The sequence below is a fragment of the Zonotrichia albicollis genome, unplaced genomic scaffold (assembly GCF_047830755.1).
Source record: "Zonotrichia albicollis isolate bZonAlb1 unplaced genomic scaffold, bZonAlb1.hap1 Scaffold_187, whole genome shotgun sequence".
Taxonomy (NCBI): domain Eukaryota; kingdom Metazoa; phylum Chordata; class Aves; order Passeriformes; family Passerellidae; genus Zonotrichia; species Zonotrichia albicollis.
This window is the reverse complement of record NW_027428381.1, coordinates 46,738-72,553: the sequence shown is the minus strand read 5'-3', so window position 1 is coordinate 72,553 and position 25,816 is coordinate 46,738. Positions and strand designations below refer to the sequence as shown.

The window sequence follows — 25,816 nt, the reverse complement described above, 5'->3', positions numbered from 1 at the left end:
TGGAATTTTGGGGTCTTTGTGGTGGTTTTGGGGAGAATTTTGGGGTCTTTGGGGCAGGTTTGGGGTCCCTGGGGTGGTTTTGTGTCTCTGAGCAGGAATTTTGGGATCTTTCTGGTGGTTTTGGGGGGAATTTTGGGGTCTTTAGAGGGAATTTTTGGGGAATTTTTGGGGTTCTCTCCCATTATGGGGAGGGGTCCCATAACAATTTCTCCCCCCCCCCTCCCCAGGCCCCCCCATCGCGGCCGTGCCCATCCCCAACCCCGACATCACCCCCAGCCGCTACCGGGGGCTGCCCAGCCCCCCCTCGGGACCCCCGCCCGCCTCGGGACCCCCCCCCAGCGCCGGGACCCCCCCCGGGGGGGAGAACAAAAAGGGGAGGGGGGGGGCGCAAGAAAATCTCCAAGGCCGATATCGGGGTGCCCTCCGGATTCAAGTGGGTCTGGGGGGGAAATATGGGGTCTGGGGTCTCTGGGGGGATTTGGGTGGGGGGATTTGGGGTGTGGGGGGATTTTGGGTGTGGGGGTTTTGGGGGATTTGGGGAGGTTTGGGGGATTTTGGGTGGGGGGATTTTGGGTCTGGGGGGGCTTGGGGGGTTTTTGGGGGATTTGGGGTCTCTGGGGGGATTTTGGGTGGGGGGATTTGGGGGGGATTTGGGGTCTGGGGGGTTTGGGGTTTCTGGGGGGGATTTTGGGTGGGGGGATTTGGGGGATTTGGGGGGGGTTTGGGGGGATTTGGGGGGGATTTGGGGTATGGGGGTTTTGGGGGATTTGGGGAGGTTTGGGGGATTTTGGGTGGGGGGATTTGGGGTGTGGGGGAATTTTGGGTGGGGGGATTTGGGGTTTGGGGATGGGATTTGGGGGATTTGCGGGGATTTGGGGGATTTTGGGTGGGGGATTTGGGGGGATTTGGGGGGGGTCTCTGGGGGGGATTTTGGGATGGGGGTTTTGGGGGATTTGGGGTCTCTGGGGGGGATTTTGGGTGGGGGGATTTGGGGGGTTTGGGGGGATTTGGGGGGGATTTGGGGTCTGGGGGGATTTGGGGGTTTGGGGGATTTGGGGTGGGGGGATTTGGGGGGGGGTTTGGGGGGATTTGGGGTCTCTGGGGGGGATTTTGGGTGGGGGGATTTTGGGTCTGGGGGGTTTGGGGTCTCTGGGGGGGGTTTGGGGGGATTGGGGGGGTCTCTGGGGGGATTTGGGGGATTTGGGGTGTGGGGGGGATTTGGGTGGGGGGGATTTGGGGGATGTGGGGTATGGGGGATTTGGGGGATTTTGGGGTCTCTGGGGGGATTTTGGGTGGGGGGATTTGAGGGGGTTTGGGGGGATTTGGGGGATTTTGAAATCTCGGGGGGGGTTTGGGGGGATTTGGGGTCTGGGGGTTTTGGGGGATTTGGGGAGGTTTGGGGGGATTTTGGATGGGGGGATTTGGGGTCTGGGGGGTTTGGGGTTTCTGGGGGGGATTTTGGGTGTGGGGGAATTTGGGGATTTGGGGGATTTGGGGGATTTGGGGTGTGGGGGGATTTTGGGATGGGGTTTTGGGGATTTGGGGTCTCTGGGGGGGATTTGGGTGGGGGGGATTTGAGGTCTGGGGGGGTTTGGGGTTTCTGGGGAAATTTGGGGTCTCTGGGGGGATTTTGGGTGGGGGGATTTGGGGGATTTGGGGTATGGGGGATTTTGGGTCTGGGGGGTTTGGGTTTCTGGGGGGAATTTGGGGTCTCTGGGGGGATTTTGGGTGGGGGAATTTGGGAGATTTGGGGGGTTTGGGGTCTCTTGGGGATTTTTGGGGTGGGGGGATTTGGGGGATGTGGGGTATGGGGGTTTTGGGGGATTTGGGGTCTCTGGGGGGATTTGGGGGGATTTTGGATGGGGGGATTTGGGGGGGATTTGGGGTCTGGGGGGGTTTGGGGTTTCTGGGGGGGATTTTGGGTGTGGGGGAATTTGGGGTGGGGGGGATTTGGGGTCTCTGGGGGGGATTTGGGGGGGTTGGGGTCTCTGGGGGGGTTTGGGGGGATTGGGGGGGTCTCTAGGGGGATTTTGGGTGGGGGGATTTGGGGTTTGGGGTCTCTTGGGGGATTTGGGGGTTTTGGGGGATTTGGGGTCTCTGGGAGGGATTTTGGGTGGGGGGATTTTGGGTTGGGGAGATTTGGGGTCTGGGGGGGGTGGGGTTTCTGGGGGGGATTTGGGGTTTGGGGGATTTTGGGGGATTTGGGGGGGTTTGGGGTTTCTGGGGGATTTTGGGTGGGGGGATTTGGGGGATTTGGGGGGATTTGGGGTTTGGGGGGATTTTGGGTGTGGGGGAATTTGGGGTGGGGGGATTTGGGGGATTTGGGGGGATTTGGGGTTTCTGGGGGGATTTGGGGTCTGGGGGGTTTGGGGTCTCTGGGGGGATTTTGGGTGGGGGATTTTGGGTCTGGGGGGGTTTGGGGTTTGTGGGGGGGATTTTGGGTGTGGGGGAATTTGGGGTGGGGGGATTTGGGGGGATTTGGGGTCTCTGGGGGGATTTGGGGTGGGGGGATTTGGGGGATTTGGGGTCTCTGGGGGGATTTGGGTGGGGGGATTTGGGGGATGTGGGGTATGGGTGATTTTGGGGTCAGGCAGTTTGGGGGGATCTGGGGAGGATTTGGGGACTGGGGGATTTGGGGGGGGTTGGGGGATTTGGGTCTCTGGGGGGATTTGGGGATTTGGGGGGGGGTTTGGGGGGATTTGGGTGGGGGGGATTTGGGGGATTTGGGGGGATTTGGGGTGTGGGGGAATTTGGGGGGGTTTGGGGGGATTTGGGGTCTCTGGGGGGATTTTGGGTGGGGGGATTTTGGGTCTGGGGGGTTTGGGGTTCTGGGGGGTATTTGGGGTTTGGGGGATTTTGGGGGATTTGGGGGGATTTTGGGTCTCTGGGGGGGGGGTTTGGGGGTTTGGGGGGATTTTGGGTGGGGGGTTTTGGGGGATTTGGGGTCTCTTGGGGGATTTTTGGGGTGGGGGGGATTTGGGGTTTATGGGGTTCAGGGTGGGGGTCTCCACCCGTGTCCCCTCCCCCTCCCCCAGGCACGTCGGTCACATCGGGTGGGACCCCAATGGTGGCTTTGATGTAGGTGACACCCCCCCCCAGGGACAGGGGGGGACAGAGGGGACAGTGGGGACAATGGGGGACATTGGGGACAGTGGGGACAATGGGGACATTGGGGACAGGGGGGACAGTGGGGGAGTGTGACAGTGACCCTGTGGGGTGACACTGACCCCTCAGTGTGTGACACTGACCCCTCAATGTGGACACTGACCCTCAGTGTGTGACAGTGACCCCTCAGTGTGTGACACTGACCCCTCAGTGTGTGACACTGACCCTGTCAGGGGGTGACAGTGACCCAAGGGAGGGTGCCACTGACCCCTCAGTGTGTGACACTGACCTTGTGGGGTGGCACTGACCCCTCAATGTGTGACACTGACCCTGTGGGGTGACACTTAGCCCTCAATGTGTCCCTGTCCCTGTGGGGTGACACTGACCCTCAGTGTGTGACACTGACCCCTCAGTGTGACACTGACCCTCAACGTGTCCCTGTCCCTGTGGGGTGACACTGACCCTCAGTGTGTCCCTGTCCCTGTCCCTGTCCCTGTCCCTGTCCCTGTGGGGTAACACTGACCCCTCAATGTGACATTGACCCCTCAGCGTGTCCCTGTCCCTGTCCCTGTCCCTGTCCCTGTCCCTGTGGGGTAACACTGACCCCTCAATGTGACACTGACCCCTCAGTGTGACACGGTAACACTGACCCCTCAATGTGACACTGACCCCTCAGTGTGACACTGTCCCTGTCCCTGTCCCTGTCCCAGCTGGCCGCCCTGGACCCCGCCCTGCGGTCACTGCTGTCCCATGGGGTGACACTGACCCTGTGGGGTGACACTGACCCCTCAGTGTGACACTGACCCTCAGTGTGACACTGACCCCTCAGCGTGTCCCTGTCCCTGTGGGGTGACACTGACCCTCAGTGTGACACTGACCCTCAGTGTGTGACACTGACCCCTCAGTGTGACACTGACCCTCAGCCTGTCCCTGTCCCTGTGGGGTGACACTGACCCCTCAGTGTGACACTGACCCCTCAGTGTGACACTGACCCTCAGCCTGTCCCTGTCCCTGTGGGGTGACACTGACCCCTCAGTGTGACAGTGACCCCTCAGTGTGTGACACTGACCCTCAGCGTGTCCCTGTCCCTGTCCCTGTCCCAGCTGGCCGCCCTGGACCCCGCCCTGCGCTCGCTCTTCGCCCAGGCCGGGGTCAGCGAGCGCCACTTGGCTGACGCCGAGACCTCGCGGCTGATCCACGACTTCATCGAGCGCCGCGGGGGCCTGGAGGCCGTGCGGCAGGAGATGGGCACGCAGGGTGGGCACACCTGGGGATACACCTGGGGATACACCTGGGGATACCTGGGGACAGCCACCGGCACACCTGGGGACACAGCTGGGCACACCTGGGGACAGCCACGGGCACACCTGGGGACACAGCTGGGCACACCTGGGGACAGCCACGGGCACACCTGGGAACAGCCATGGGGCCTGGAGGCCGTGCGGCAGGAGATGGGCACGCAGGGTGGGCACACACCTGGGCACCTGGGGGTACCTGGGGACACACCTGGGCACACCTGGTCACCTTGGGACACACCTGGGGACACACCTGGGCACCTGGGGATACACCTGGGGACAGCCACGGGGCCTGCACGTGCGTGAGGAGATGGGCACGCAGGGTGGGCACACACCTGGCACACCTGGGGATACACCTGGCACACCTGGAGACACACCTGGGGGTACCTGGGCACCCAGGGGTACCGGGGAGGGACATTAGGATGGGGCTGGGCACAGCTGGGGGACAGCTGGGGGAACATGGGCACACCTGGGAGGGACCTGGGGGCACCTGGGCACACCGGGCACACCTGGGGACACTTGGGGACAGCTGGGAGGCACCTGGGGATACCTGGGCACACCTGAGGGTGGGGCTGGGCACACCTGGGGCACACCTGGGCACACACCTGGGCACACCTGAGGGTGGGGCTGGGCACACCTGGGCACACCTGGGGGTGGGGCTGGGCACACCTGGGCACACCCCGAGGGTCTCCGTGCCCCCCCCCGTGCCCTCTCTGACCCCTCCCCCTTTTCTCTCTCTCCCCCCCAGGGCCGCCCCCTCCCCCCCCCGGGCCGTGCCAGCCCCGCCCCTCCCCCCGCCCCTCCCCCCTCCTCCGGCCGCTCCCGCTCGGGGCTCCCGGCCCCGCCCCCACCCCGCGCTGGCCCCGCCCCTCCTCCGGCTCCGCCCCCTCCGCGAGGCCCCGCCCCTCCCCCGCGAGGCTCCGCCCCCTCCGGAGCGGCCGCTCCGCCCCCTCCCCCGCCTCCGCCGCCCCCTCCTCCATCCGGGGGCGCCCCCCCCGCGACCCCTTCGGGCCGGGGGGCGCTGCTGGACCAGATCCGCCAGGGGGTGACGCTCAACAAGGTGGGGACCCCAAAAATGGGGAGGGGGACCCCAAAAATGGGAGGGTGGGACCTTAAAATGAGGGGGGGGGAGGCCAAATTGGGGTTTGGGGGGCACCAAAAATGAGGGGGTGGGGGCTCAAAAATGGGGGGAGAGAGCCCAAAAATTGGGGGGGTTGGGGAACCCAAAAATGGAGAGGGGGGGGTCCAAAAATTGTGTGGGACCCCAAAAATGGGGGATGGCAGGTCAAAAATGGGGAGGGGGACCTAAAATGGAGGGATGGGACCCTAAAAATGGGGGGAACCCCAAAAAGAGGGATTGGGACCCCCGGGGTGGGGGCATGAAGCTTCTGGTGGGGGTCTGGGACCCCAAAATCAGCAATGGGACCCCTGAAAATGAGAGTAGGACCCCCCAAAAAGGGCTGGGACCCCAAAATTGGGGGGTGGGCCCCAAAGTTGGGGGGTTGGACCCCAAAATCGGGGGCTGGGGTCTCAAAATGAGGGGGTGGGATGCTCTAGGAGGGGGTCGGGGGTCCAAGGGGGGGGTCCCGTGACCTTTGGGGGACCCCATGGGGTGGGGGAGGGGCTGTTAGATGCCCGGTTTTTTTGGGTGGGGGGTCCCGTTATCATTTCTTGTGGGGGGGGGTCCTGCCTGATCCCTCCCCTTGTGCCTCCCCCTCCTCCTCCCCCAGACCCCTGAGACCCCCGAGGTGGCGCGGGTCCCGGGGCTGGGGGGCTCGTGGGGGCTCTGATGGACGTGATGCAGAAACGGAGCCGCGTCATCCATTCCTCGGGTGAGACCCCTCCCCAAAAAAACCCCTAAACCCCCCCAAAAAAACCCCAAACCCCCCCAAAAAAACCCCTCCCCATTTTTCACCCCTCCCCAGATGAAGGCTCGGCCAGCGAGGAGGAAGAGGATGATGATGAATGGGACGATTGAGACCCCTCCCCACGCTCCTCCCCCCCCGCTTCTAAGGACGCCCCCAGACCCAAAATTTGCCCCCGCACCTCCCCCACCCTCTGTGTGCCCCACCCCCAGCTCGGGGGGGGAGGGGCCCCGATTTTTCCTGCCCCTCTCCCCCCCTTTTCCATTCAATCCCCTCCCCCAACCCCGCAGGTGCCAAATAAACGCAGGAGTCACGTGACCACTCGCCTCGCTAATTAATTAATAAATAAATAATTACCGTTTAATGAACCGGCTCGAGGAGGGGGAGCGGGAATGGGGGGAGGCTCTCAGGGATCCCGGAGCTTGCCGCCGTTATAAACCGGGAAAAACCGCGGGGAAAATGGGGAAAAAGCGGCGGAATTCGGGATCGGCGGCATGCGCGGGGGATGCTGGGAGCGGTATGCAAATCAGGCAGCGCCGCGGCCAATGGAAATCTGTCAATTCGCGCCAGTATGTAAATGAGGCCTCGCGGGCGCTGCTGGGAGGGATATGCAAATTTACCGACCAGACCACCAATGGCGGGATCAGATATTATGCAAATTAAGCAGCGCGGCGGCCAATAGAGGACGGGCGGGTAGCTGTCAGTATGCAAATAAATCACGGCGCCAGCCAATGGAAGGCAGGCAGCCAGCTGTCAGTATGCAAATCAGCTTCGGGTTCAGCCAATAGACGCTGGGCGCGGGCGGAGGAAGCCCCGCCCCTCGCTCTGCCCGCCGGGCGGAAGCGGCGCCAGAGAAAAAAAGGGAAAAGGCGGAAAAAGACAAAAAAAAAGCGGCGGCGCTGAAAATGGCGGAAAATTTAAAAGGTGGCGCGAGCGGGGCGGGCCCGAGGGGTCTCCGAGGGAGCATGAGGGGGAAATCAGGGGCGGGGGGGGCGCTCTGAGGGGACGGCGCCGCTTCCCGCGCGCGACCGTTGGCGCCTGAGGGGACGGGGGGGGAGAAAAAGTGGCGGGAACGCTCTGAGGGGGGGGCGGGGAGCGTGTGAGGGAAAGGGGGGGGCGCTGTCCTGTCCCCAAATTCTCCTCCTCAGTGTCCCCTCACCCACCTGGTGTCCATCCCCCGGAGTGCCCCGTGTTGTCGCTGTCGTGTGGTCGCGACAGAGCGAGCGGTGTGGGCTGGGCTGGGCTGGGCTGGGCTGGGCAGGGCAGGGCGGGCTGAGGGGGGCGGCTGTGTGAGGTGAGAGGGGGATTTGGTGTCACCTGTCCCCTCACGGCCCCCGCCTTGGTGTGTCCCCTCCCAGCGGTGACACGCCCAGGGTTTTCCATGTGGTGTCTGTCGCGACAGAGCCAGCGGTGTGGGCTGGGCTGGGCTGGGCTGGGCAGGGAAGGAGAAGGCAGGGCGGGCCCAGGGGTGGTCTGTGGTGACCCTTGTCCCCTCACGTCGTCCCCCGGTGTGTCCTTAGCCTTCGGTGACACCCGCAGGGTTTTCCATGTGGTGTCTGTCGCGACAGAGCCAGCCGTGTGGGCTGGGCTGGGCTGGGCAGGGCGGGCCCGGGGGGGTCTGTGGTGTCACCTGTCCCCTCACGTTGTCCCTCGGTCTGTCCCCTCCCCCGGTGACAATCCGCAGAGTGCTCCATGTGCTGCCTGTCGCGACAGAGCGAGCGGTGCGGGCTGGGCAGGGCAGGGAAGGAGAAGGCAGGGCGGGCCCAGGGAGGTCTGTGGTGACACTTGTCCCCTCACGTTGTCTCCCGGTGTGTCCCTAGCCTTCGGTGACACCCGCAGGGTTTTCCATGTGGTGCCTGTCGCGACAGAGCGAGCGGTGCGGGCTGGGCTGGGCTGGGGGGGGAGGTGGCTGTGGTGTCACCTGTCCCCTCACGTTGTCCCCACCGTCGGTGACAATCCCCAGAGTGCTCCATGTGCTGCTTGTCGCGACAGGCCGAGCTGGGCAGGGCGGGCCCGGGGTGGGGGCTGTGTGAGGGGAGCTGGGGGTCTGTGGTGTCACCTGTCCCCTCACGCTGTCCCCCTCACGTTGTCCCCACCGTCGGTGACAATCCCCAGAGTGCTCCATGTGCTCCATGTCGCGACAGAGCGAGCGGTGCGGGCCGGGCTGAGCAGGGCAGGGCGGGCCCGGGGGGTGGGGGCTGTGTGAGGGGAGCTGGGGGTCTGTGGTGTCACCTGTCCCCTCACGTTGTCCCCACCGTCGGTGACAATCCGCAGAGTGCTCCGTGTGCTGCCTGTCGCCGTGGTCGCAGCTGCAGGAGCTGTGCCGGCTGCAGCGCCTGCGGTGCCGCGCCCTCGGCGTCACCCGCCGCAACCTCGCCGACTTCGAGGTGGAGCTGCTGTGCGACTACCGGCGAGTGCGGGTGAGTGAGCGCCGCGGGACCCCCGAACTGGGCCCCCTAAACCGGGACCCTCAAACTGGGCCCCCTAAACCGGGACTCCCAAACCGGGACCCCTAAACCGGGACCCCCGAACAGGGACCCCCAAACGGGCCCCCTAAACCGGGACCCCCGAACAGGACCCCCAAACTGGGCCCCTTAAACCGGGACCCCCGAACCGGGACCCCCAAACTGGGTCCCCTAAACCGGGACCCCCGAACCGGGACCCCTAAACCGGGACCCCAAACTGGGCCCCTTAAACCGGGACCCCCGAACCGGGACCCTCAACTGGGACCCCCGAACTGGGCCCCCTAAACTGGGCCCCCTTAACCGGGACCCCTGAACCAGGACCCCAAACTGGGCCCCTAAACCGGGACCCCGAACCGGACCCCCTAAACCGGGACCCTCAAACCGGGACCCCCAAACTGGGCCCCCTAAACCGGGACCCCCAAACCGGGACCCCCGAACCGGGACCCCCAAACTGGGCCCCCTAAACCGGGACCCCCGAACCGGGACCCCCGAACCGGGACCCTCAAACTGGGCCCCCTAAACCGGGACCCCCGAACCGGGACCCCCAGACAGCGGGACCCCTAAACCGGGACCCCCCACAGACACCAGGAACTCACCCAGGACTCCCAAACTGGGACCCCTAAACTGGGACCCACAGACAGCAGGACCCCCAAACAGGACCCCCCCCCACAGACACCGGGAACCCACCAGGGACCCCCAAATTGGGACCCCACAGACAGCAGGACCCTGAACTGGGACCCCCAAACTGGGACCCCACAGACACTGGGAACTCACCCGGGACCCCCAAACTGGGAAGTGACCCCTCAAGAACTTCTGACCCTGTTAGGCCCCAAAGGGCCTCTGGACATTGGGGTCACTCTGGGACCCCCCCTGACCCCATGAGACCCCTGGGTGCCCCCAAACCCTGAACTCCCCCAGATTCCCTCCTGAACTTAGGAGACCCCACAGAACCTCTGGACATTGGGGTCACTCCAGGACCCCCCTGACCCTGCGAGACCCCAAGGGATCCCCACATTGGGGTCACTCCAGGACCCCCCAGACCTTTTGAGACCCCAGGAGTTTCTGGACATTGGGGTCACTCCAGGACCCCCCTGACCCTATTAGGCCCTACAGGACCCCCACATTGGGGTCACTCCAGGACCCCCCAGACCTTTTGAGACCCCAGGAGTTTCTGGACATTGGGGTCACTCCAGGACCCCCCTGACCCTATTAGGCCCTACAGGACCCCACATTGGGGTCACTCCAGGACCCCCCTGACCTTATGAGACCCCAGGAATCTCTGGACATTGGGGTCACTCAAGGACCCCCCAGACCTTTTGAGACCCCCAGCATCCCCCACGTTCCTGGATCCCTCCTGACCCTGTGAGACCCAAAGGCTCTCCAGACATTGGGGTCACTCCAGGACCCCCCTGACCCTATTAGGCCCTACAGGACCCCCACATTGGGTCACTCCAAGACCCCCAGACCTTGTGAGACCCTCAGAGTCCCCACATTCCTGTGTCCCTCCTGACCTTGTGAGACCCCAAAGGACCCCCAAATTGGGGTCTCTCCAGAATGCCCCAGACCCTTGGGTGCCCCAAACCCTGAGCTCCCCCACATTCCCATGTCCTTCCTGATCCTGTGAGATCCCAATGGGTCTCCGGACATTGGGGTCACTCCAGGACCCCCCAGACCTTATGAAACCCCAGGAGTCTCCGGACATTGGGGTCACTCCAGAACCTTCTGAATCCCCATAGGCATCCCCCAGCCCACCCCCATACCCCAAACCCCCCCTAACCCCCCATTCTCCCCCCACCCCCCACCACAGGACGAGGAGTTCTACCTGGTCAAGTGGCGCGGTTACCCTCCTCTGCCAACACCTGGGAGCCGCGCCGCAACCTGCGCTGCCGTGGGCTGCTGCAGCAGCTGCACGCCGACCTGGCGCGGGCCCCGGGCGGGCCGGTTCGGCCCGGACCCCGCGGGCTGCCCGCCCGCGCCGTGTCCTACCTGGCGCAGAAGGCGGAGCAGCGGCGGGCGCTGCGGCGCTGGGAGCGCCACCTGAACCTCACGCGCAGCCACCGCGGCCGCATCGCCGTGGAGAACGACGTGGACCTGCACGGGCCGCCGCGCGACTTCGTCTACGTCAACGAGTACAAGGTGGGCGCCGGCGTGGCGCTGACCCCTGTAACGGCCGGCTGCGAGTGCCAGGACTGCCTGGCCGAGGCCACGCTGGCCGGCGGCTGCTGCCCGGGCGCCTCGCGCAACAGGTTCGCCTACAACGAGGCCGGGCAGGTGCGCATCCGGGCGGGGCTGCCCATCTACGAGTGCAACTCGCGCTGCCGCTGCGGCGCCGAGTGCCCCAACCGCGTGGTGCAGCGCGGCATCCGCTACGACCTGTGCATCTTCCGCACCGGCGACGGGCGCGGCTGGGGCGTGCGCACGCTGCAGCGCATCCGCAAGAACTCCTTCGTCATGGAGTACGTGGGAGAGGTGAGTGCGCTGTGATACTGTATGAGTGTGTGTGTGACACTGTACAGGTGTGATACAGGTGTGTGTGACACTGTACAGGTGTGTGTGTGTGTGTGTGTGTGTGTGTGTGTGTGTGTGTGTGTGTGTGTGACAGGGCTGGGGCGTGCGCACGCTGCAGCGCATCCGCAAGAACTCCTTCGTCATGGAGTACGTGGGAGAGGTGAGCGGGACAGGTGTGGGACAGGTGTGATACAGGTGTGTGTGACACAGCCCAGGTGTGTGTGACACTGTACAGGTGTGTGTGACACAGCCCAGGTGTGATACAGATGTGTGTTACACAGCACAGGTGTGTGTGACACAGCCCAGGTGTGATACAGGTGTGTGTGACACAGCCCAGGTGTGTGTGACACTGTACAGGTGTGTGTGACATTGTACAGGTGTGTGTGACACAGCCCAGGTGTGATATAGGTGTGTGTGACACAGCACAGGTGTGATACAGGTGTGTGTGACACCGCCCAGGTGTGATACAGGTGTGTGTGACACTGTACAGGTGTGTGTGACACAGCCCAAGTGTGTGTGTGTGTGACAGCCCAGGTGTGTGTGACACAGCCCAGGTGTGTGTGTGTGACACTGTACAGGTGTGTGTGTGTGTAACAGGGCTGGGGCGTGCGCACGCTGCAGCGCATCCGCAAGAACTCCTTCGTCATGGAGTACGTGGGAGAGGTGAGCGGGACAGGTGTGGGACAGGTGTGATACAGGTGTGTGTGACACAGCCCAGGTGTGTGTGACACAGACCAGGTGTGATACAGGTGTGTGTGTGACACAGCCCAGGTGTGTGTGACATTGTACAGGTGTGTGTTACACAGCACAGGTGTGTGTGACACAGCCCAGGTGTGATACAGGTGTGTGTGACACTGTACAGGTGTGTGTGACACAGCACAGGTGTGTGTGACAGGGCTGGGGCGTGCGCACGCTGCAGCGCATCCGCAAGAACTCCTTCGTCATGGAGTACGTGGGAGAGGTGAGCGGGACAGGTGTGGGACAGGTGTGATACAGGTGTGATATAGGTGTGTGTGACACAGCCCAGGTGTGATACAGGTGTGTGTGACACAGCACAGGTGTGTGTGTGTGTGTGACAGGGCTGGGGCGTGCGCACGCTGCAGCGCATCCGCAAGAACTCCTTCGTCATGGAGTACGTGGGAGAGGTGAGCGGGACAGGTGTGGGACAGGTGTGATACAGGTGTGATACAGGTGTGTGTGACACAGTACAGGTGTGTGTTACACAGTACAGGTGTGTGTTACACAGTACAGGTGTGATACAGGTGTGTGTGACACTGTACAGGTGTGTATGACACTGTACAGGTGTGTGTGACATTGTACAGGTGTGTGTGACATTGTACAGGTGTGTGTGACACAGCCCAGGTGTGTGTGTGTGAGAGTACAGGTGTGTGTGACACTGTACAGGTGTGTGTGACACAGCCCAGGTGTGTGTGACACTGTACCGGTGTGTGTGACACTGTACAGGTGTGTGTTACACAGCACAGGTGTGTATGTGTGTGACACAGCACAGGTGTGTGTGACACAGCCCAGGTGTGATACAGGTGTGTGTGACACAGTACAGGTATGTGTGTGTGTGACACAGCCCAGGTGTGTGTGACACTGTACAGGTGTGTGTGACACAGCCCAGGTGTGATACAGGTGTGTGTGACACAGCACAGGTGTGTGTGACACAGCCCAGGTGTGATACAGGTGTGTGTGACACAGTACAGGTATGTGTGTGTGTGACACAGCCCAGGTGTGTGTGACACTGTACAGGTGTGTGTGACACAGCCCAGGTGTGATACAGGTGTGTGTGACACAGCACAGGTGTGTGTGACACAGCACAGGTGTGATACAGGTGTGTGTGACACTGTACAGGTGTGTGTGTGTGACAGGGCTGGGGCGTGCGCACGCTGCAGCGCATCCGCAAGAACTCCTTCGTCATGGAGTACGTGGGAGAGGTGAGCGGGACAGGTGTGGGACAGGTGTGATACAGGTGTGTGTGACACAGCCCAGGTGTGATACAGGTGTGTGTGACACAGCCCAGGTGTGTGTGACACAGCCCAGGTGTGTGTGTGTGTGTGTGACACTGTACAGGTGTGTGTGACACTGTACAGGTGTGTGTGACATTGTACAGGTGTGTGTGACACAGCCCAGGTGTGATACAGGTGTGTGTGACACAGCCCAGGTGTGTGTGACACTGTACAGGTGTGTGTTACACAGTACAGGTGTGTGTGACACAGCCCAGGTGTGATATAGGTGTGTGTGACACAGCACAGGTGTGATACAGGTGTGTGTGACACCGCCCAGGTGTGATACAGGTGTGTGTGACACAGTACAGGTGTGTGTTACACAGCACAGGTGTGATACGGGTGTGTGTGACACTGTACAGGTGTGTGTGACGCAGCCCAGGTGTGATATAGGTGTGTGTTACACGCCCAGGTGTGATACAGGTGTGTGTGACACAGCCCAGGTGTGTGTGACACAGTACAGGTGTGTGTGACACAGCCCAGGTGTGTGTGTGTAACAGGGCTGGGGTGTGCGCACGCTGCAGCGCATCCGCAAGAACTCCTTCGTCATGGAGTGATCTCAGGTGTGCCCTAGGTGTGACGCGGTTCAGGTGTGCCCAGGTGTGTGGGGTGGTTCAGGTGTGACATGGTGCAGGTGTGAGGCAGTACAGACGTGACACAGGTGTGTGGGGCAGGTAGAGGTGTGCCCCAGGTGTGTGGGATGGGTGCAGGTGCACCCCAGGTGTGACATGCCCAGGTGTGTGGGGTGCCCCAGGTGTGACACAGTGCAGGTGTGAGACAGCACGGGTGTGCCCCAGGTGTGTGGGGATGGGTCCAGGTGTGCCCCAGGTGTGTGCCAGGTGTGCCCAGGTGTGTGCCAGGTGTGGTACAGATGTGCCCAGGTGTGTGGGATGGTTCAGGTGTGCCCCAGGTGTGTGCCAGGTGTGGTACAGATGTGCCCAGGTGTGTGGGATGGTTCAGGTGTGCCCCAGGTATGTGGGGATGGCTCCAGGTGTGACATGGTGCAGGTGTGAGGCAGTAGAGGTGTGTAGGGTGGTTCAGGTGTGTGCCAGGTGTGGTACAGATGTGCCCCAGGTGTGTGCCAGGTGTGCCCAGGTGTGTGTGGGGTTGTTCCGGTGTGCCCCAGGTGTATGACAGGTGTGTGACAGGTGTGCCCAGGTGTGTGGGGGGTGGTTCTGGTGTGCCCCAGGTGTGTGGGGATGGGTCCAGGTGTGCCCCAGGTGTGTGACAGGTATGTGACAGATGTGCCCAGGTGTGTGGGATGGGTCCAGGTGTGCCCCAGGTGTGTGACAGGTATGTGACAGATGTGCCCCAGGTGTGTGGGGATGGGTCCAGGTGTGCCCCAGGTGTGTGCCACGTGTGCCCAGGTGTGTGACAGGTGTGTGCCAGGTGTGCCCAGGTGTGTGACAGGTGTGGTACAGATGTGCCCCAGGTGTGGTACAGGTGTGCCCAGGTGTGTGACAGGTGTGTGACAGGTGTGCCCAGGTGTGTGGGGGGTGGTTCTGGTGTGCCCAGGTGTGTGGGGATGGGTCCAGGTGTGCCCCAGGTGTGTGACAGGTGTGGTACAGATGTGCCCAGGTGTGTGACAGGTGTGCCCAGGTGTGTGGGATGGGTCTAGGTGTGACATGGTGCGGGTGTGAGGCAGTAGAGGTGTGTAGGGTGGTTCAGGTGTGTGCCAGGTGTGGTACAGATGTGCCCAGGTGTGCCCAGGTGTGTGACAGGTGTGGTACAGATGAGCCCAGGTGTGTGGGTGGTTCCGGTGTGCCCCAGGTGTGTGACAGATGTGCCCCAGGTGTGCCCCAGGTGTGCCCAGGTGTGTGACAGGTGTGCCCCCGCCCCAGATCATCACCTCGGAGGAGGCGGAGCGCCGGGGACAGGTGTACGACCGCCAGGGCGCCACGTACCTGTTCGACCTGGACTACGTGGAGGACGTGTACACCGTGGACGCCGCCCACTACGGCAACATCTCGCACTTCGTCAACCACAGCGTGAGTGAGGCTCACCTGGGCACAGGTGTGGGCTCACCTGGGCTTGGGGGGGTTTACCTGGGCACAGGTGTGGGCTCACCTGGGCTTGGGGGGTTTACCTGGGCTTGGGGGGTTTACCTGGGCACAGGTGTCGTTTACCTGGGCTTGGGGGGGTTTACCTGGGCACAGGTGTGGGCTCACCTGGGCTTGGGGGGGGTTACCTGGGCACAGGTGTGGTTTACCTGCCCACCGGTGTGGTTTACCTAGGCTTGGGGGGGGTTTACCTGGGCACACGTGTGGGCTCACCTGGGTTTGGGGGCGTTTACCTGGGCACAGGTGTGGGCTCACCTGGGCTTGGGGGGGTTTACCTGGCACAGGTGTGGTTTACCTGCCCACCTGTGTGGTTTACCTGGGCACAGGTGTGGTTTACCTGCCCACCGGTGTGGTTTACCTGGGTTTGGGGGGGTTTACCTGGCCACAGGTGTGGTTTATCTGGGCACAGGGTGGTTTACCTGGGCTTGGGGGGTTTACCTGGCCACAGGTGTGGTTTACCTGGGCTTGGGGGGGGTTTACCTGGACACAGGTGTGGTTTACCTGCCCACAGGTGTGGTTTACCTGGGCTTGGGGGTTGTTTACCTGGGCACAGGTGTGGTTTACCTGGCCACAGGTGTGGTTTACCTGGGCACAGGTGTGGTTTACCTGCCCACCGGTGTGGTTTACCTGGGCTTGGGGGGGGGGGGGTTTACCTGGGCACAGGTGTGGTTTACCTGGCCACAGGTGTGGTTTACCTTTACACCGGTGTGGTTTACCTGCCCACCAGTGTGGTTTACCTGGGCTTGGGGGGGTTTACCTGGGCACAGGTGTGGTTTACCTGGGCTTGGGGGGGTTTACCTGGGCACAGGTGTGGTTTACCTGCCCACTGGTGTGGGCTCACCTGGCTTGGGGGGCTTTACCTGGGCACAGGTGTGGGCTCACCTGGGCTTGGGGGGGTTTACCTGGCCACAGGTGTGGTTTACCTGGGCACAGGTGTGGGCTCACCTGGGCTTGGGGGGGGTTTAACTGGGCACAGATGTGGGCTCACCTGGGCTTGGGGGGCGTTTACCTGGGCACAGGTGTGGTTTACCTGGGCTTGGGGGGGGTTACCTGGCCACAGGTGTGGTTTACCTGGGCACAGGTGTGGTTTGCCTGGGCTTGGGGGGGGTTTACCTGGGCTTGAGGGGGTTTACCTGGGCACAGGTGTGGTTTACCTGGGCTTGGGGGGGTTTACCTGGGCACAGGTGTGGTTTACCTGGGCTTGGGGGGGTTTACCTGGGCACAGGTGTGGTTTACCTGCCCACCAGTGTGGGCTTCCTTGGGCTTGGGGTGCTCTTACCTCAGGTGTGGGTTTAACTTCCCCACAGGTGTGGGTTTACCTGGGCTTAGGGTGGGTTTACCCAGGCACAGGTGTGGTTTATCTGCCCACAGCTGGCCCTTTACCTGTTTAGAGGTGTGGCCTTACCTGCCTTGTGGGTGGAGCTTCCAGCACCTTTTCCCCCCAGCTGTGGGTGTGTCTCACCTGGGGGGCGTGGCTCACCTGGGGGGGCGTGGCTCACGTGCCAGGTGTGTCTCACCTGGGGGGTGTGTCTCACCTGGGGGGCGGGGCTCACCTGGAGGGGGGCGTGGCTCACGTGCCAGGTGTGTCTCACCTGGGGGGCGTGGCTCACTGGGGGGGGCGTGGCTCACGTGCCAGGTGTGTCTCACTTGTTGGGGTGTGTCTCACCTGGGGGGCGTGGCTCACGTGCCAGGTGTGTTTCACCTGGGGGGTGTGTCTCACCTGGGGGGTGTGGCTCACGTGCCAGGTGTGTCTCACCTGGGGGGCGGGGGCTCACCTGGGGGGGCGTGGCTCACGTGCCAGGTGTGTCTCACTTGGGGGGCGGGGCTCACCTGGGGGGGGCGTGGCTCACGTGCCAGGTGTGTCTCACCTGGGGGGGGTGTGGCTCACGTGCCAGGTGTGTCTCACCTGGGGGGGGTGTGGCTCACGTGCCAGGTGTGTCTCACCTGGGGGGGTGTGGCTCACGTGCCAGGTGTGTCTCACCTGGGGGGGCGGGGCTTACTGGAGGGGTGTGGCTCACGTGCCAGGTGTGTCTCACCTGGGGGGGTGTGGCTCACGTGCCAGGTGTGTCTCACCTGGGGGGGTGTGGCTCACGTGCCAGGTGTGTCTCACCTGGGGGGCGGGGCTCACCTGTTGGGGTGTGTCTCACCTGGGGGGGGCGTGGCTCACGTGCCAGGTGTGTCTCACCTGGGGGGCGGGGCTTACCTGGGAGGCGTGGCTCATGTGCCAGGTGTGTCTCACCTGGGGGGCGTGGCTCACGTGCCAGGTGTGTCTCACCTGGGGGGGCGTGGCTCACGTGCCAGGTGTGTCTCACCTGTTGGGGTGGGTCAGGTGCTGTGGGTGTGTCTCACCTGTTGGGGTGTGTCTCACCTGGGGGGGCGTGGCTCACGTGCCAGGTGTGTCTCACCTGGGGGGGCGGGGCAGTGTGACCCCAACCTGCAGGTGTACAACGTGTTCATCGAGAACCTGGACCAGCGGCTGCCGCGCATCGCCCTGTTCGCCACCCGGCCCATCCGCGCCGGTGAGGAGCTCACCTTCGACTACAACATGCACGGTACCTGGCACACCTGTTCTTACCTGTTACACACCTGCACACCTGGCACACACCTGTACCTGGCACACCTGGCACACACCTGTCCCTGCCCTCAGGCCCATCCGTGCCGGCGAGGAGCTCACCTTCGACTACAACATGCACGGTACCTGGCACACACCTGGAACACACCTGTCCTCACCTGTCACACTTGTAACACACCTGTCACATGTCACACACCTGTCACACCTGTCACACGTCACACACCTGGCACACCTCGCTATGGTCACATCTGTACCTGACACACCTATCACATGTCACACACCTGCCACACCTGTCCGTGTCACACACCTGTCACACACCTGTCCATGTCACACACCTGTCACACCTGTCCGTGTCACACACCTGTCACACACCTGTCTTGCACAGAGCTCCCTCCCCTCAGCCCACCCTGCACTGTGGGGCTGGGGGAGGGGTCAGGGCCACACCTGGGTGGGTTCTGGTCACACCTGGGTGGGTTCTGGTCACACCTGGGTGGGTTCTGGTCACACCTGGGGGAGTCAGGGTCACACCTGGGGGTTCCTGGCCACACCTGGGGGATTCCAGGCTGTACCTGGGTAGGTGCTGGGCACACCTGGATGGGTTCTGGCCACACCTGGGGCGGTCAGGGTCACACCTGGGTGGGTTCTGGTCACACCTGGGTGTTCCTGGCCACACCTGGGTGGGTTCTGGTCACACCTGGGTGGGTTCTGGTCACACCTGGATGGGTTCTGGTCACACCTGGGTGTGTCCTGGTCATACCTGGGGGGTTCCAGGCTCTACCTGGGTAGGTCCTGGTCACACCTGGGTGGGTTCTGGTCACACCTGGGGGAGTCAGGGTCACACCTGGGGGGTTCCTGGTCACACCTGGGTGGGTCCTGGTCACACCTGGGCGGTTCCAGGCTCTACCTGGGTAGGTCCTGGGCACACCTGGGTAGGTCCTTGTCACACCTGGGTGGGTTCTGGTCACACCTGGGTGGGTCCTGGTCACACCTGGGGGGTTCCTGCCCCACCCCGCTGTTTCCTGCCCCCACCCTGCCCGTGCCCAGGTGTGTCTGAGCGCACCTTTCCTCCCCTGCCCGCAGTGGACCCCGTGGACGCCGAGAGCACCCGCATGGACTCCAACTTCGGCCTGGTGGGGGGGTCCCTGGGGGGCTCCCCCCGCGCCCGCGGCCGCATCGAGTGCAAGTGCGGGGCGGCCTCGTGCCGCAAGTACCTGTTCTGAGACACCCGGGCCACGCCCACCGCGCACCTTGGCCACGCCCCCACGGCCGCCCGCGGGGGGGGGGGGGGGCTGGGGGGGCTCCGGGTGGGGTTTTGGGGGGATCCAGGTGTGCTGTGAGTGGCCACACAATGACAACACCTGTGCAGTTCTTCCTTCCAAGGCCGTGCTGGGGGATTTTGGGGGGCTCCAGGTGGAGTTTGGGTGGTCCCAGGGGGGTTTTGGGGGTCCCAGATGGGTTTTGGGGTGGTCCAGGTGGGGTTTTGGGGGGGTCTCAGGTGTGTTTTTGGGGATCCAGATGTGCTGTGAGTGCCACGCAATGACAACACCTGTGCACTTGTTCAGGGTCACACTGGGAAGGGTTTGGGGGGCTCCAGGTGGGTTTTGGGGGATCTTGGAAGGGGGCTTTGGGGGATCCAGGTGGGGTCTTGGAAGGGGCTTTGGGGGGTCCAGGTGTGTTTTGGGGAATCCAGGTGGATTTTGGGGATCCAGGTGTGCTGTGAGTGCCACACAATGACAACACCTGTGCAGGTCTTCAAGTTTTTGGGAAGGTTTTGGGGGCTCCAGGTGGGGTTTTGGGGGGTCTTGGAAGGGGCTTTGGGGGCTCCAGGTGGGTTTTTGGGGATCCAGGTGTGCTGTGAGTGCCACACAATGACAACACCTGTGCAGTTCTTCCTTCCAAGGCCATGATGGGAGAATTTTGGGGGGGCTCCAGGTGGGGTTTGGGGGGCTCCAGGTGGGGTTTGGGGGGTCCCAGGGGGATTTTGGGAGGTCCCAGGGGGGTTTTGGGGGGTCTTGGAAGGGGCTTTTGGGGGCTCCAGGTGGGATTTTGGGATCCAGGTGTGCTGTGAGTGCCACACAATGACAACACCTGTGCAGTTCTTCCTTCCAAGGCCATGATGGGAGAATTTTGGGGGGCTCCAGGTGGGGTTTGGGGGGTTCCAGGTGGGTTTTGGGAGCTCCAGGTGGGGTTTGGGGGGCCTTGGAAGGGGCTTTGGGGGATCCAGGTGTGCTGTGAGTGCCACGCAATGACAACACCTGTGCAGTTCTTCCTTCCAAGGCCGTGCTGGGGGAATTTTGGAGGGCTCCAGGTGGGTTTTTGGGGGCTCCAGGTGGGGTTTGGGGGGGGTCTCAGGTGTGCTGTGAGTGCCACACAATGACAACACCTGTGCACTTGTTCAGGGTCACACTGGGAAGGGTTTGGGGGGCTCCAGGTGGGGTTTTGGGGGGATCCAGGTGTGTTTTGGGGCTCCAGGTGGGTTTTGGGGGGTCTTGGAAGGGGCTTTGGGGATCCAGGTGGGGTTTTGGGGGTTCCAGGTGGGGTTTTGGGGGGCTCCGGGTGTGGTTTGGGGGCTCCAGGTGGGGTTTGGGGGGATCCAGGTGGGGTTTGGGGGGTCTTGGAAGGGGTTTTGGGGATCCAGGTGTGCTGTGAGTGCCACACAATGACAACACCTGTGCAGGTCTTCAAGGCTACACTGGGAAGGTTTTGGGGGGCTCCAGGTTGGTTTTGGGGGGGTGCAGGTGATTTTGGGGATCCAGAAGAGTTTTGGGGGCTCCAGGTGGGGTTTGGGGGGTCTTGGAAGGGGCTTTGGGGGGCTTCAGGTGGGGTTTTTGGGATCCAGGTGTGCTGTGAGTGCCACACAATGACAACACCTGTGCAGTTCTTCCTTCCAAGGCCGTGCTGGGGGATTTTGGGGGGCTCCAGGTGGGGTTTGGGGGTCTCAGGTGGGGTTTTGGGGGGATCTCAGGTGTGCTGTGAGTGCCACACAATGACAACACCTGTGCACTTGTTCAAGGTCACACTGGGAAGGGTTTGGGGGGCTCCAGGTGGGGTTTTGGGGGTCCAGGTGTGGTTTGGGGGAGTCTTGGAAGGGGCTTTGGGGGCTCCAGGTGGGGTTTGGGGGGGATCTCAGGTGTGCTGTGAGTGCCACGCAATGACAACACCTGTGCAGTTCTTCCTTCCAAGGCCGTGCTGGGGGAATTTTGGGAGGCTCCAGGTGGGGTTTTGGGGTCCAGGTGGGTTTTGGGGGCTCCAGGTGGAGTTTTGGGGTGGTCCAGGTGGGGTTTGGGGGTCCCAGGTGTGGTTTGGGGGGTCTCAGGTGTGCTGTGAGTGCCACACAATGACAACACCTGTGCACTTGTTCAGGGTTACACTGGGAAGGGTTTGGGGGGCTCCAGGTGAGTTTTGGGGGTCCCAGGTGGGGTTTGGGGGGTCTTGGAAGGGGCTTTGGGGGATCCAGGTGTGCTGTGAGTGGCACACAATGACAACACCTGTGCAGTTGTTCAGGGTCACACTGGGAAGGGTTTGGGGGGATCCAGGTGGGTTTTGGGGGCTCCAGGTGGGTTTTGGGGGATCTTGGAAGGGGCTTTGGGGTGGTCCAGGTGGGTTTTTGGGGATCCAGGTGTGCTGTGAGTGCCACGCAATGACAACACCTGTGCAGTTCTTCAAGGTCACACTGGGAAGGGTTTGGGGGGTCCAGGTGAGGTTTGGGTGGTCCCAGGTGGGGTTTTGGGGGCTCCAGGTGGGGTTTTGGGGGTTCCAGGTGGGGTTTTGGGGATCCAGGTGTGCTGTGAGTGCCACACAATGACAACACCTGTGCAGTTCTTCCTTCCAAGGCCGTGCTGGGGAATTTTGGGGGGCTCCAGGTGGGGTTTGGGAGGTCCCAGGTGTGGTTCGAGGGGGGCTCCAGGTGTGTTTTTGGGATCCAGGTGTGCTGTGAGTGCCACGCAATGACAACACCTGTGCAGTTCTTCAAGTTTTGGGAAGGTTTTGGGGGGCTCCAGGTTGGTTTTGGGGGGGTGCAGGTGATTTTGGGGATCCAGAAGAGTTTTGGGGGCTCCAGGTGAGGTTTGGGGGTCCCAGGTGGGGTTTGGGGGGTCTTGGAAGGGGCTTTGAGGGATCCAGGTGTGTTTTTGGGATCCAGGTGTGCTGTGAGTGCCACGCAATGACAACACCTGTGCAGTTCTTCCTTCCAAGGCCGTGCTGGGGGAATTTTGGGCGGCTCCAGGTGGGGTTTGGGGGTCCCAGGGGGATTTTGGGGGCTCCAGGTGGGTTTTGGGGAATCCAGGTGTGTTTTTGGGGGGCTCCAGGTGGGGTTTGGGGGTCCCAGGGGGATTTTGGGGGCTCCAGGTGGGTTTTGGGGAATCCAGGTGTGTTTTTGGGGGGCTCCAGGTGGGGTTTGGGGGCTCCAGGTGTGCTGTGAGTGCCACACAATGACAACACCTGTGCAGGTCTTCCTTCCAAGGCCGTGCTGGGGGAGTTTTGGGGGGCTCCAGGTGGAGTTTTTGGGGTCCCAGGTGGGTTTTGGGGATCCAGGCAGGTTTTGGGGAATCCAGGTGTGTTTTTGGGGGGCTCCAGGTGGATTTTGGGGATCCAGGTGTGCTGTGAGTGCCACACAATGACAACACCTGTGCAGGTCTTCCTTCCAATGCCATGATGGGGGATTTTGGGGGACTCCAGGTGGAGTTTTGAGTGCTCCAGGTGGGTTTTGGGGTGGTCCAGGTGGGGTTTTGGGGATCCAGGTGTGCTGTGAGTGCCACGCAATGACAACACCTGTGCAGTTCTTCCTTCCAAGGCCGTGCTGGGGAATTTTGGGGGGCTCCAGGTGGGGTTTGGGGGGGTCTCAGGTGTGTTTGGGGGTCCCAGGTGGGTTTTGGGGGGCCTTGGAAGGGGCTTTGGGGTGGTCCAGTGTGTTTTTGGGGATCCAGGTGTGCTGTGAGTGGCACACAATGACAACACCTGTGCAGGTCTTCAAGTTTTGGGAAGGTTTTGGGGGGCTCCAGGTGAGGTTTGGGTGGTCCCAGGTGGGGTTTTGGTGGTCCCAGGGGGGTTTTGGGGGGCTCCAGGTGGGGTTTTTGGGGATCCAGGTGTGCTGTGAGTGCCACACAATGACAACACCTGTGCAGTTCTTCCTTCCAAGGCCATGATGGGAGAATTTTGGGGGGCTCCAGGTGGGTTTTGGGGGCTCCAGGTGGGGTTTGGGGGGCTCCAGGTGTGTTTTGGGGGGTCTTGAGGGGCTTTGGGGGATCCAGGTGGATTTTGGGGATCCAGGTGTGCTGTGAGTGCCACGCAATGACAACACCTGTGCAGTTCTTCAAGTTTTGGGAAGGTTTTGGTGGTCCCAGGTGGGTTTTGGGGGCTCCAGGTGGGTTTTGGGGGATTTTGGAAGGGGTTTTGGGGGTCCAGGTGTGTTTGGGGGTCCCAGGTGGGTTTTGGGGGGTCTTGGAAGGGGTTTTGGGGGGGTCCAGGTGTGTTTGGGGCTCCAGGTGTGTTTGGGGGTCCCAGGTGTGCATGAAGGTCCCACTGGGGCAGTTTTAGGGTGGTCCCGGGGGGGGTCTGTGGATTTTGGGGAGGGTCTGGAGGGTTTTGGGGTCACACGAATTTCAACACCCAGACTGGGAGGATCGAGGAGAATTTTGGGGGAGTTTGGGGATATTTGAGGGAAATTTTGGGCTGGATTCTGTTTTTTTTAGGAAGGATTTTGGGGGTGTTTTGGGAAGGATTTTAGGAGGATTCTGGAGGGTTTTGGGGCAGAATTTTAGGAAGGATTTTGGGCTGGATTCTGGGTTTTTTGGAAGGATTTTTGGGGTGTTTTGGGAAGGATTTTAGGAAGGATTCTGGAGGGTTTTGGGCAGAATTTTAGGAAGGATTTTGGGCAGGATTTTAGGGGGTTTTGGGCCAGATTCTGGGGGTTTTTTTGGGTAGGATTTTGGGATGTTTTGGGAAGGATTTTAGGAAGGATTCTGGAAGGTTTTGGGGCAGGATTTTAGGAAGGATTTTGGGGGTGTTTTGGCAGGATTTTTGGAGTGTTTTTGGGCAGGATTCTGGGGGTGTTTTGGGCAGGATTTTGGGGGTGTTTTGGGCAGGATTTTGGGGTGTTTCAGACAGAATTTTGCGATGTTTTGGGCAGGATTTTGGGGGTGTTTTGGGTGGGATTTTGGGCAGAATTCCGGGGCGTATTTGAAAGGATTTTGGGCAGGATTTTAGGAAGGATTTTGGGTAAGATTTTGGGCTGGATTCTGGGTTTTTTGGGAAGGATTTTTGGGATGTTTTGGGAAGGATTTTAGGAGGATTCTGGAGGGTTTTGGGCAGGATTTTAGGAAGGATTTTGGGTAGGATTTTGGGGGGTTTTGGGCCGGATTCTGGGGGTTTTTTTGGGAAGGATTTTCGGAGTGTTTTGGGCAGGATTTTAGGAAGGATTTTGGGTAGGATTTTGGGCCGAATTTTGGGTTTTTTGGGAAGGATTTTGGGGGTGTTTGGGGCAGGATTTTAGGAAGGATTTTGGGATGTTTTGGCAGGATTTTTGGAGTGTTTTTGGGCAGGATTTTGGGATATTTTGGACAGGATTTTGGGGGTGTTTTGGGCAGGATTTTGGGGTGTTTCAGACAGAATTTTGTGATGTTTTGGGCAGGGTTTTAGGAAGGATTTTGGGTAGGATTTTGGGGGTTTTGGGCCGGATTCTGGGTTTTTTGGAAGGATTTTGAGGCTGTTTTGGGAAGCATTTTGTAGTGGTTTTGGGCAGGGTTTTGGGGTGTTTCAGACAGAATTTTGCGATGTTTTGGGCAGGATTCCGGGGGTGTATTTGGAAGGATTTTGGGGGGTTTTGGGCTGGATTCTGGGTTTTTTGGGTAGGATTTTGGGATGTTTTGGGAAGGATTTTAGGAAGGATTCTGGAGGGTTTTGGGGCAGGATTTTAGGAAGGATTTTGGGGGTGTTTTGGCAGGATTTTTGGGATATTTTGGACAGGATTTTGAGGGTGTTTTGGGCAGGATTTTGGAGTGTTTTGGGCAGGACTTTGGGGGTGTTTTGGATGGGATTTTGGGGGGGTTTGGGAAGGATTTTAGGAAGGATTTTTGGGGGTGTTTTGGCAGGATTTTTGGAGTGGTTTTGGGCAGGATTTTGGGGTGTTTCAGACAGAATTTTGCGATGTTTTGGTCAGGACTTTGGGGTGTTTTGGGCAGGATTTTGGGGGTGTATTTGGGCAGGATTCTGGGGGCGTATTTGGAAGGATTTTGGGGCAGGATTTTAGGAAGGATTTTGGGGGTTTTGGGCCGGATTCTGGGGTTTTTAGGAAGGATTTTGGGGATGGTTTGGCAGGATTTTTTGAGTGTTTTTGGGCAGGATTCTGGGGGTGTATTTGGAAGGATTTTGGGGTGTTTTGGGCAGGATTTTGGGGTGTTCCAGACAGAATTTTGCAATGTTTTGGGCAGGACTTTCCGATGTTTTGGGCAGGATTTTGCGATGTTTTGGGCAGGATTCTGGGGGTGTTCTGGGCAGGATTTTGGAGTGTTTCACACAGAATTTTGTGATGTTTTGGGCAGGACTTTGGGGGTGTTTTGGGTGGGATTTTGGCAGAATTCTGGGGGTGTATTTGGAAGGATTTGGGGGGGTTTTGGGCAGGATTTTAGGAAGTATTTTGGGTAAGATTTTGGGGGGTTTTGGGCCGGATTCTGGGGTTTTTAGGAAGGATTTTGGGGGTGTTTGGGGCAGGATTTTGAGGGTGTTTTGGGAAGCATTTTGTAGTGGTTTTGGGCAGGATTTTGGGGTGTTTTGGGTGGGATTTTGGGGTGTTCCAGACAGAATTTTGCGATGTTTTGGGCAGGATTTTCGGGGTGTTTTGGGAAGGATTTTAGGAAGGATTCTGGAGGGTTTTGGGCAGGATTTTGAAGTGTTTTGGGGCAGGATTTTAGGAAGGATTTTGGGGATGTTTTGGCAGGATT

At 60.9% G+C, this 25,816-nt stretch overlaps 2 protein-coding genes across 2 annotated transcripts; both read left to right on the top strand.

The window, feature by feature from the left end:
• Positions 1-227: 227 nt before the first annotated feature.
• On the top strand, positions 228-6,549 carry LOC141727684 (actin nucleation-promoting factor WAS-like; the record flags this gene model as incomplete). Its single annotated transcript, XM_074533959.1, has 7 exons — positions 228-433; positions 3,036-3,078; positions 4,209-4,385; positions 5,023-5,504; positions 5,818-5,840; positions 6,149-6,232; positions 6,326-6,549. Coding segments are annotated over 7 exons (1,068 nt in total), but the record flags the coding sequence as incomplete, so codon positions are not given.
• A 600-nt stretch (positions 6,550-7,149) lies between these two features.
• Positions 7,150-19,158, top strand: LOC141727687 (histone-lysine N-methyltransferase SUV39H1-like). Its single transcript, XM_074533963.1, is given in 7 exon segments — positions 7,150-7,189; positions 8,540-8,685; positions 10,538-10,574; positions 10,577-11,199; positions 15,089-15,235; positions 17,730-17,859; positions 18,960-19,158. Coding segments are annotated over 7 exon segments (1,242 nt in total). The 5' UTR covers positions 7,150-7,170; the 3' UTR covers positions 19,100-19,158.
• Positions 19,159-25,816: the final 6,658 nt, after the last annotated feature.